The sequence below is a fragment of the Schistocerca cancellata genome, chromosome 7 (assembly GCF_023864275.1).
Source record: "Schistocerca cancellata isolate TAMUIC-IGC-003103 chromosome 7, iqSchCanc2.1, whole genome shotgun sequence".
Taxonomy (NCBI): Eukaryota; Metazoa; Arthropoda; class Insecta; order Orthoptera; family Acrididae; genus Schistocerca; species Schistocerca cancellata.
Window position 1 is genome coordinate 264,448,575 of NC_064632.1, and position 12,369 is coordinate 264,460,943.

Below are 12,369 nucleotides of genomic sequence, written 5' to 3' on the forward strand. Positions count from 1 at the left end.
CTGGTAGTTCTTTTGCTTGACAGGCTGTAACTGCTGTAATAGTGTCTTCCTTATTTCAAAACAAAACAAAAAAAATCGTCTTTTGAACAATGTTCAGAGAGTAAAATACTAATGTGGATTTAATTTCTGTTTTTACGTTTTTTGATGCGAATAAGTCATTGAATTCTTATAAGCTTTCGACATTGACAACAAAGATGTCACAGGCTTTCTTTTCTCCCTCTCAAGTGTTCTTTCCGCCTGTAGTGTTGCTTCGCCACGCAAATCGCGCTCCAGATCTAAAAGAACGCGGTCGTACGTGTAGCCAGCATTTTTGCCTGCAGTACTGTATTTGCTCAATTCGCTGGAAGATTAGCGTCACTTGGAGACTCGGTGCGAAACTGATTCATATGCACTTCGTGAGGCAGCGCGACGTTGTCGACCTACCTTAAATAGACTAGTAAACGAACGCTTGAGACGCGCCAACTCCGTGGTCGTGAACGCGCGTTTATGCGCTTTCTCAGTAGCGTAAGACAGAACAGAAGACCGTCACCATCAAACAGAGGCTGTCGTTCTCATAATAAACTCAAAACAACATAATATTCCCGGAAAAGCAGGCACGTACGAAGGCGACCTGCCTCCGTATTGACGCCACTGTTTTGAGTCACATGCGTAGGCACGGGCTGGCGATTGGCTACGGCTGCCGTGACGTACAACCGCCGGCGCCTCCTATTGGCTGTCGCCCCGCCACGCGCTTCCAAGCCTCAAGCTTTATATTCACCGCCTGAGGCGAAGGACGCGCCAGTTCGAGAAAAAGCGCGCCTGAGACTTTACAAATAACGATTTGCGACCTGTTTTCGCTGTAGTGTGCATCGAGAGCGGACCGAAGATGAAGGCAATCGCACTTGCTCTAGTTTTCGTCTTTGCGGTGATCGCCGCGACCAGCGCCTTCCCGAGTGAGTATCGCTCTCATTTCCAATTTGGACCTAATTTTGTTAGTATTACTGGGCTCAGTTATTAACCTTTATCAAGGTACTACGTAATGTACGACTCGCTCATTCATACTCGCTCCTGAAGTTCATCGCTATAAGTTCGTCCGTATCTCGCTCGGAGCTGCACCTGGAAGCGTTGTGACAGAAGTTGCGCCATTTAAAGTTATAGTTATGTTTTCCGCGATCTGATATGTTTCCGAAGTTTATTATGCTTACTATTTCCAAAGAGCCCTCGCTGTTACTATCAAACGTTACTACTCCTACTTTGTGATCATATAGCAGTATACTTTTGGAGAAAGAAAATGTGAGTTAGTGCAGCACTCCAAAAAATTTCTGAATGCATAAAAAAATCACTTTTGGGTGTGTCTAATTAAGAATCAGTGTAATAACAAAAAAAGGTAAGAATTTCCTCGCAAGTATTGGAACTGTTGAGGCAGCAAATAGGAACCACTCTGAAGGACGGAGGAGATACTGTTTTTCATTTGCAGTACTTTAATAACAGATATGTAATGGGTTAGTACCAAGATAATTCTCGAAGATTCACGGTTCTGATTACGGTAATATATGTTAAGAACGCATGTGAATGGTACGGTATTTATCCAGTCTCGTTACTGAATTGGGCAGTCGTCCAGTGAGAAATGGGATTTGGGTTGGATCAGGTAGATGACTAACTGGCATCTTGCTTTATTGGTACACAGGTTAGCCGAGATTAGGGTCTTTATACGTAGCCTAATCGTTACTTCGGAGTTTTCACATGCTACTTGTAAGGAATGCCACTTTTGGGTTATTCCTGTAACAAATGCAGTTTTTAAACCGTAGCTTTACATCGTTACTGTAGAGATAGTATTCGAAAAGAGTCTATATTTAAATAACAATGCTCCATTCTGTCGCACATTCGTAACAAGTTTACTTGATAAAGATACTTCAGTAAGAGTTCCACTCAATATTTCGCGTCTGACAAGGCCTCGAGTGTATTGTTGTTCCTGTAGACATTTCCGTTGTTTCTTTGTAAGTTTACCATTCTGTACATTGTCATCTCTTAAATGCACGAAGAGATAAGACGTTGAGCCATCGCAAACATTTACGTAAAGTGATAATGAACCAGGCACACAAGAAAATGTTATGGCACTGACGAGGCATTATAGACAGAACGTTACGCAGTCAACACTTTCAAGTTTGTTACATGTACGTCATTAGACACGATTTTTTTAAAGCAGTTGTACGTTGTGTGCGCGCTGAATACACTGTTCTGGCTAGTATTCCAGCGACCCATTTCCGACCCTTTCGGAACAGCTGCATCGGCCGCGTTCTTAATAGCAAGTCGGGTCAGATGTACAGAAATAACTCCCGACGCCACCACGGCGATCCGCTTGGAATACCGTTCATTCCTAACAGTTGTTACACAAATAGGCCGTTTGGTCATACTCTCTGTTTGCGACCCGAATACCACCTCGTATGCACGCCTGGCTCACAAACAAACAGCGTTTGCATCCTTAAGAGTTGCGTTTGTTATACGGCTGTCGTTTGTTTTGCATCGAAGCGAAGTCAGCAAAGCACTATCCCCGTTCTGACGATGCTACACGTGACTGTTCTGGAAAACAGTTGCGTCAGGCTCATCAGTGCAATGTGTCGCAACGTTAAATAGGCAGGTGGAGAATGTTACGACACGGAAGACTGGAGGTGTCGAAGTCAAACTGGGCGTCTATAAACAAAAATAATCAATTCTATGGTGCTATACTGCTTTCGAATTTTCGACGGCTGAAAGAAGACTATGGGGCAGAAATTCCGAAACAGTAGCCAACTTTAATAATACACTTCTAATGGCCCGTGCATCAGTGAATGGCGGTCAAGAACAGCACTGCACAAAAATAATCGCTATCTTCTGAATGGGTGCGAGACGCTTACATGGTACTTGTCTGTACTTACATGTCGTCAGTTTACAGCGACGTCCGGTGATTCCGCTTTCCTCCCGGTTCGGAACGGATCAGTTACTACTTCTTCTTCCGCAGATTAGTAAATAGTTTAGTGCGCGTTATGTAAATACATCATTGTAGCACAATCACCAATTTAGCTTTGTGGCAATATATTGTCTATAATCACATATAACGTTAATTCTACTTGTGTACCCGTATAGCAGCAATAGTAATTCAAGTCCACAATCAAGCTTTTCACAACCGTTTCATGTAACTCCTCTGACTTGCACTTGCATGAAGCTCTTTGCATACAATAATTCTCGTTATAAATGCGTACTGATTTTAACAAAAGTTTTGATGAGAATTGATCTGACATTGTCGTGATACTGCAATCAATGTTCAACATAATTTTACATTCCAGTGGGTATTATGTGAAAACTTGCTTTTATTCATTGACCTTTGGAGGATAAACATACAGCAATAATTAAAAAAGTCAGCGTCTCTATCATAGCTGGAATATCAAACGCTTTCCAAAAAAAAACCGCCACACACACACAGAGCAGATGAAAGCTTGTTGTTACAAACTAACTTAATGTTGCAGCAAAGCAAAAGGGATTTCATTTAATGTGACACTGATAATAGGTAGGTATCCTTAGAGACAGCTCACCATCTCAACTGGAGAAGAAATCGACCTTACTTTATTGAAAGAAAATCCTAGTATTTGGGTGAAATGATTTAATAAAATCACAATCAAACTAATCCGAATGGCAAGACGCGAATCTGAACCACACTCGTGTCGAATACGATTCCAGCGACTTATCCACTGTGACTCTTAGGGTGGTTGCAGTGCAGAAGCAACTTCGTAAGTGCATTGTGCTTGTATAATACTGAATATTGTTTCGCGCATTGTCATACATATGTTCTGTCAAAGATGGACGAAATATTATCAACGCAATTGAGCTGAACATTCCAAGCACTTACTTCTTCTTGCAATTGTAGTTGGTTATTGTGTTCTAACAGCAACAATCTCGTTATTTGAAGGTTCAAGATACGTCAAACCCGTGATAGATAAACGAACCGTTATTCAGCATTTTTAGTCATTTCTCTGTAGAAGCACTGAGATACTACGCGTACTAACGCCACTGCGTTAAAAAAATGTGAACACAATCAGTTTTCAATTTTTTAGGTCTTCTTATTTCCCTCACAGGATATACACCCTGTGGTCATTTAAAATGAAAAAAAGCTCCTACGTTCCGTATCTGCTTACCACAACGAAGCGAATTAGTAGTAACTCGATCGAATCCGATTGAATGGCTAAAGATCTGTAATTCAGGAGTATTGGGCGTAGGAAGAAACAAGTTTAGCATCTCGTAGACAAACGGTTCAAATGGCTCTGAGCACTATGGGACTTAACTTCTGAGGTCATCAGTCCCCTGGAACTTAGAACTACTTAAAATTAACTAACCTAAGGACATCACACACAATCATGCCCGAGGCAGGATTCGAACCTGCGATCGTAGCGGTCGCGCGGTTCCAGACTGTAGCGCCTAGAACCGCTCGGCCACATCGGCCGGCATCTCGTAGACAGACGTGTTAGTTAAGATGCAGCACTCCGTCATATTACACACACACACAAAAAAACGAAGGAACTGCCTAGGTTCACCAGAAGGACGAGTGGGATTCGACCCTTCCAAATTAAAGTGCAGTACTACTAGCCACATGAGCTTGGGACTCTGTTGCGTGTGGTGGTATCTGAAGTATTGCGACTCCGAAAGAATTTGTGTCTATCTCGGCCATGTTAATGTTTTTCATTTGTTTCCATTAAATCGTATAGCTGTGGCCGTAACGTATTCGCAGATTGCGAGTAGATTTCATGAGTCAAGGTTGACAGCTCATTAGTTGCCGGCTATGCGATGGCACAGTAGTGCTCAATATCAAAGAGCTGTTTGCTTTTTTCGAATGTGCGGACTATAGACACGTACTGAAGGATAGCTTCGTAGCAACTGCTATAATCACAAAATTTGTATTGATTCAGAGCAGTTGGATGGATAGAGCGACAAGAAGCATTGCAAATGCGTCTGCCTTTGGTTCCTGAATAGAACGGGAATTTAAAACATATATGTCTTCCCTTTTTTCCTGTTATTTCCTAATTACTATCGCTCGAAAATATCTGCCGCCCATAACGCCTGGTAACGTGTGCGCTAATGGACAAGTTTAAGATGTTGTCAATAGACGGCACTGTTATTTCTTTTAAGGATCTTTTGTTTCCTGTACAGACTGTCGGAAAAGTCACGCAAATAGAGTGGAGTCCTACCATCATATATATTATTCCTCAAATATACATCCCTTTTTCTCAACATAGCCGGCCGGAGTGGCCGAGCGGCTCTCGGCGCTATAGTCTGGAACCGCGCGACTGCTACGGTCGCAGGTTGGAATCCTGCCTCGGGCATGGATGTTTGTGATGTCCTTAGGTTAGTTAGGTTTAAGTAGTTCTAAGTTCTAGGGGACTGATGACCTCAGATGTTAAGTCCCATAGTGCTCAGAGCCATTTGAACCATTTTTTTTCTCAACACATATTAATCGTGCAGGGATGAACGAGATATCATTAGAAAGATTTCTTAACCTTTTGACGTTGCATAGCGATTTTGCGCTAAAACTTACTATTTGTGGAAAATTTTAACATAAAAGAAACTTTTTAAGTGTCACAGGCAAAAGAGCATCACGGAGGCACAGCTCCATACCCATACTTTACGAAAGTAACTTATAAAACACGTATAAGAGTCTTCGTTTTCGTATGACTTTCCTAAGCGAATATACTTTCCGTAACGACAAATATATTTGTCATTGTCACCTTGAACTGTGATTTATCTACTACTACTACGGCATAACGTGCTTACTATTACTGAAAATGTTAGTCGAATTGAAGTTATAGGTTATGTGGCCCTACCATAGATCATAGATATAATTTATGGTCTATGGTCTCTCTCTGCACATCGTGCAAGCCAGAACAAACGTTTCGAATGCAAAACACATTTTCGGACACGTGGAAATGTATATACAAGAATGTATCACAAATTCGTGATTATTATTTAACGTCGTTCGGTTCATTTTCAAAGATACTTTCCATCCATTCCCACAACTACTCTTCTCCCAAATAGTCATTATTTAAAACTATAAAAATGCGAAAGTTTCGCACGTGTCGCCTTAAATTTACTTGACAGTTTCGTCGGAATATCATATTTAAATAGCCAAATTAGACACGCTAAATGAAGGATTTTGAACAGTTAGCTAAAAGTGAACGCTTGAATAACGCAATAATTCTTACTCACAGCAGTAATTGTACATAAACGTTGATTTCCGAAAAGCATTTGACTCAATACTGCATCTACGCTTGTTGTCAAAAGTACGATCATATGGACTATCAAGTGAAATTTGTGATTAGAGAGAGGACTTTTCGGTAGGGAGGATACAGCATGTTATCTTGGATGGAGAGTTATCGTCAGATGAAGAAATAACTTCGGGTGTGCTCCAGAGAAGTGTGTTGGGACCCTTGCTCTTCATATTGTATATTAATGACCTTGCAGACAATATTAAGAGTAAAATCAGGCATTTTGCAGATATGCAGTTATCTGCAATGAAGTACCATGTGTGAGAAGCTGTATAAATATTCATTCAGATGCTGATAAGGTTTGAGCATGGTGCAGAGTTTGGCAACTTGCTCTAAATGTTTAGAAACGTAAAATTTAACACTTCACAAAACCAAAAAATCTAGTATCCTATGACTACAATATTAATGGGTCAAACACTTTGTAGCGATGTGGAATGAAAAAGTCACAGAGGTTCAGTCGTGGGTAAAATAGGTGGTAAGACTTTGGTTTATTGGTAGAATACTGGGGAAGCGCAATCAGTCTACAAAGGAGGTTCCTTACAAATGACTCGTGCGTTTGGTTCTAGAATATTGCTGAAGTGTGAGGGATCCGTACAAGATAGGACTAGCAGGGGATATTGAACGTATACAGAGAAGGGCAGCACGAATGGTCGTAGGTTTGTTTATTCCGAAGAAGAGTGTTACAAAGACAATGAAGGAACTGAACTGGAAGACTCCTGAAGACAGGCGTAAGCTACCCCAAGAAAGTCTGCTACCAAAGATTCAAGAACCGGCTTTAAATGATTATCCTAGGAATATACTACATGCATTTCTCAAATGAAAGAATATTCGTCACTTCTTTTCCTTTACTTTATATACCGTTTACGCTGCTTGTACACCGCGTGCCAAGAGCTTGTTATGTAGCCTGTAAGACGAGGAATTAATTCGTTTTAGTTTAAGGCAAGACGAGGAGGAAGGGTCGCTGCTTCGAATCCCAGTCAGAGGTGGCCACTTTTTTATAATAGTGAAAGCTCTGAGACAATAACAGTCTGTTCCAGGGAATGATATTTCTAGTTGCGGTAGAGGCACTCAGAGGAGATCGAAATGCGGCATGTCGCGTGAGTCACACGGTAAAGGCGACGCGAGTGTGAGACGTGTGACCGCGAGGGGAATTCCGTCATAGCCTGCCTGTCGTATTCACAGAGCGAGTGATTCGACGCCGGTGGCATTTCCCGCGGGCTGCTCGCTCGGCCTTCAGAGTCGCACCGGCCGCCTGCCGGTTTTTTGTAAGGTCGCTCTGAGGTCGAAACTGGCGTGGAACAGGTAGAGGCAGGCACTGGCGTGTGGCGAACTGCACCGGCAGGCAGCGTGGGATTCCAGGTAGCAGCAGCCGATCTGACGGCGCCTGCCATTCCACGTTGTGCAACGACACGACACGACACACCACTTGCCGGCTTCCTAGGAGCGCAGACAAATGTGGTCGCATTAAGGGCATCGGCGGTCGTCCTTGCTGATAGAGGCTCCCGTAGAGGTGAAACCTCTCCCGTGTTCCTTTAGCAACCTGGGAGGGACAGACACGACAGAGATGGTAATCGGAAGAAGGCAAAAGGTCTAGAAACCTCGACGGATATATTGTCGGACTTTCCGCCAGCTGTGTCTGGACGAAGGACAGCCATTACTAGGCAAGAACGGAGGATTAAAGTTCTTGAGCAGGACGGGATGGGCAAGTTGTTACTTTTTTTTTAATTTCATTATTTTGGCTTTGGGTTACAAGGACCTTACAGCCAACAACGCTTATAAAGCGCCAAAGAAGCATAATTGCAAAAAAGTGAAACAGCACAAAATTACGAAGTTAGCATGCAGACACACTCTCTAAAGTAAAATAAAAGCGCAATTAGACAAAACCCAGACAGCCGGAGGCAGGGAGACCTCCCCCCCCCCCCCCCCCGAAATCCAACTTGGCGTCACCCCCACTTTTAACAAGCTGTAGATACTTACAATGTCAATAATAATAATAATAACATTTATTACCAGATACCCAGAATTAAAATTTTTAACAGAACAACGACTAGCTGATCAGATCCATGTAATAATCAAAAGTAACAGGATACCCCAGTCAGACTCAGAAAACATCAAACAACAAGTACAACAAATACTGGAACAAAATAATATGCAATCAGAAGAGGAAGAAAATACAGTAATGGACTCAAACAACCCAGAGCAAACAAACAAAGAACAACACGCATCAATTGAACAATTAGAGGAAAACGAAATCTTAAGACAGCCACCAGAACAAGTACAAATAGAACACGAAGTGACACACATGTTAGATATAAAAGAAAAATTTCAGCTGACATATATAGAATACAAAGACACATATACAGACATTAGACCATTCTTGCATAGATCCCCAAATAACCCACAAGTCGAAACAACAATAACAACTATCAACACAATCATACACAACAAAATGAATGAAAATACAACTATGGAAGAGTTACAAATACTGGTTTATATAGGAGCACTCACAACAAGAAGCGATAGAGCAATTAGATGAAAAGAAGCAGAAATTACAAGCATTGGCCAAACTACTTAGAAGATATAAAAAAAGTGAAAATAGAAGGAAACAAAGCCAAACATTCAACACAAACCAAAAGAAATTTTATCAGACAATAGATAACACACACATTAAAATAGACAATCCACCAAACATAACAGACATGGAACACTTCTGGAGCAACATATGGTCAAACCCGGTACAACATAACAGACATGCACGGTGGATACAAGCAGCAACAGACACATAAAGATGATACCACAAATGCCTGAAGTGATAATTTTGCAACATGAAGTCATCCGAGAAATTAATTCTATGATTGCAATACAGGATCAAACAATAAACACCAGATATTACAGCAAGCATATTATTAAAGATCCCAGTACCACAACAGATAAATGCAGACTTTGCAAACAACAAATAGAAACAGTAGATCACATCACAAGCAGATGTACAATACTAGCAAATACAGAATACCCCAGAAGACACGACAATATAGTAAAAATAATACATCAGCAACTTGTCATACAATATGAACTAATAAAACAACACGTCCCCACATACAAGTATGCACCACAAAATGTACTGGAGAATGATGAATACAAATTATACTGGAACAGAACCATTATAACAGATAAAACAACACCACATAACAAACCTGACATCATACCCACCAATAAAAAGAAGAAATTAACACAACTAATCGAAATATCCATACCCAATACAACAAATATACAGAAGAAAACAGGAGAAAAAATTGAAAAATACATCCAACTGGCTGAGGAAGTCAAGGACGTGTGGCATCAGGATAAAGTTGACATTATACCAATTATACTATCAACTACAGGAATCATACCACACAATATCCACCAGTACATCAACGCAATACAGCTACATCCAAACGTATATGCACAACTACAGAAATCTGTAATTATTGATACATTTTAAATTACCCGAGAGTTCCTAAATGCAATGTAACGTATACCACACAGTTAAAAGGAAGTCACGCTTGATCAAGGTCCACGTCACTTTCCATTTTTAACCAGACATAACGTCTGAGAAAGGAATATAACAATAATAATAAAGAAATAGCCAACAAAGCAGGTTTAAGAACTTCCGTAGAAAAAACAAAATTTATGACGAATATAAAGAATGCTCCAGAAATCCTAGTAAGAGATGCGGGATAAATAAAGAAGGTTAATAAATTTAAATATTTGGGAGAAATGATTCAAGAAAATGCATTAGAAAAATTCGTTATACAAGACAGAGTACGTAAGGTGCAAAGAGCATATGGTGTAACCAGGAAAATTCACAACAAAAGGTCTCTGTCTAAAAATTTGAAAAATAAAGCTCTACAACGCAGTAGTAAACTCAGAACGTCTCTATACTAGTGAATGTTTAGTAATGCGTTACAAATTACACAGACTTGGGAGTCCTGGTAAGAAGTTATTGTTGTTGTTATCTTTAGGGCGCTCAACATCAGTCGTCAGCGCCCGTACCTTGACTGTAGGAGGCGTTTGGGGCGAGAGCACACACCACGCTGAAGGCGATTATCATTACTTTAGTATCATTAACACCGAGAAAATATCTTTACGTACTGTATCTTTAGCGTGATGTATGTAGCTGTGTGGTGTCGGTGAGTGTCATGATACAGGTTAACAGTAATTTCATCTTCCTGAAATTACTGAGAGAAGGAAGCCTACTCTTCTTAAAGAGTCCCGTCTTCATGAAAGACTACGAGTTGTTTGCACCTTACCGCATTGAAACCGGTTGACTGCAAATCGTCGCCATACAAGCGCGGGTTTCGGCACTGCCGTGAATCATTTTACTTGCCTTTTTTTCCCAGCTCTCCAGGCCTAAGTGTCTTCCTTGTCTTTTGTCATGATCGTGTAAGAAACAGAGGTCGACAAAGTCACGCTGTTTGGGGGAGATGCATAGCGACGCGCCAGGGCGTCCTTTTTCCGGCTGTGCTTGCATTACGCCACACGGCGCCCACACGCCCGGCATACGAAATCCGTGTTGTAGTCCGTAGACTCGCTTGGGAACGCAGGTCACGGCATGTCGTCAACGTGACACGCCCCCGTAAGGACTTGCCCGCGGTTTAAAAGGCTCTTGAGGTCCTCCGTCCCTATCTCGCGACTCCGTGACGCGCATAGATATAGCATCTTCAGTGCATTGTTAAAACATAACCCCTCGTGAATGGTACGGCGATGCTTCGGCATATCCAGAACCTGTTTCAGGTAATTTGAGCTTCTGTATCAAAACCCCTCGACCATTACCACGGGTTAACCGGAATAATCGTGACGGTGTGCTGCTGACTGCCTTAAGACGGGATGTGACTGATGAACCCAAGAAGGACGAAAAAATACAGAACGGAAGACCATATTGTTGTTGCTCAGTGGTCTCGGATGACTGAAATAGCCTCTGTTGATCCATGTTGATCCGTCATGGCAGGCCGCGGTGGCCGAGCGGTTCTAGGCGCTTCACTCCGAAACCGCGCGACTGCTACGGTCGCAGGTTCGAATCCTGCCTGGGGCATGGATGTGTGTGATGTCCTTAGGTTACTTAGGTTTAAGTAGTTCTAAGTTCTAGGGGACTGATGCCCTCAGATGTTAAGTCCCATAGTGCTCAGAGCCATTTGAACCATTTTTTTGATCCATCATGCATAGGGTACATCCGTTGGTCGAGCAATTGTCAATGAAATCTGCCAACAGCCGTGTGATTCAGATGTTATTTTATTTTCCCTACCAGTTTCGGCATTACACTGTGGAGTCTTCAGGCCCCATGTGCATAGTGGTTTGTTGAAAGGTCTTCTCATACAATCTTAGGTGCTAGTTTTGGTTATAAATCTCCAGTCAGTTCACATCACAGGCGTATGTCCGATGTGCAATGGTCACAGATGTAGCTGGAGTATTGCTTTCAGTTTAGGGGAAAAGAAACGAGGAATGGTTTAAGACGATTGACGAAGCGTTCATTTCAAGCAAAGAAAACTTTGGCGGCAGCAGAAGAAATAAGACGTTAAGAGTAATAAGAGTAGGTATCGTCTCTTCAGCGCCTAGACAATCAGTTCGGTAACGAAGGAGTCGCAACCATCAAAGAGAAGCAACCATTATACTAGACCAGAGATTTACGATCATTTCTAAAGGGCACAACTAAAAAAAAAAAGTAGCAACGGAACTCCACGTTACTCACTGCCGACGATGAGGTAGTGATGGCAAATCACTAAACAATACGAGATAAATGAGGGCCGCCCCAAGTGCATCTTGTTTGTTAGTCTAAACATAGCAGTGTCGCCCCAGCCAACATGCCGCCCCCTGATCGAGGCACAGCTGCCTAGGGCGACACCCCCCCCCCTCCCCCCCACAAACACACTGACCGTCCAACACAGCCACCGCAAATGCCCATCGTTCTGAATGTGAAAACACTGCTCTGTAACAATTGTACTGAACATCACTGCATCTCTTATAATCGAGCATATATTACAAAGGTAAAAAAAAAAAATCGTGACGATTATTAATGCCCTGTCTCCACGAGAATAGGTCCAGTCTATTTTCTTTTACTTTC

General features: G+C 41.9%; 1 protein-coding gene across 1 annotated transcript in view; it reads left to right on the plus strand.

Annotated features, from left to right (window-relative positions):
* Window positions 1-766: 766 nt before the first annotated feature.
* Window positions 767-12,369, plus strand: part of LOC126091916 (icarapin-like) — a 49,462-nt gene continuing 37,859 nt past the window's right edge. Inside the window, exon 1 of the mRNA XM_049907233.1 lies at window positions 767-932. Coding sequence (XP_049763190.1) covers window positions 866-932 — 67 coding nt within the window. The 5' untranslated portion in view covers window positions 767-865. The remainder of the gene's footprint in view (window positions 933-12,369) is intronic.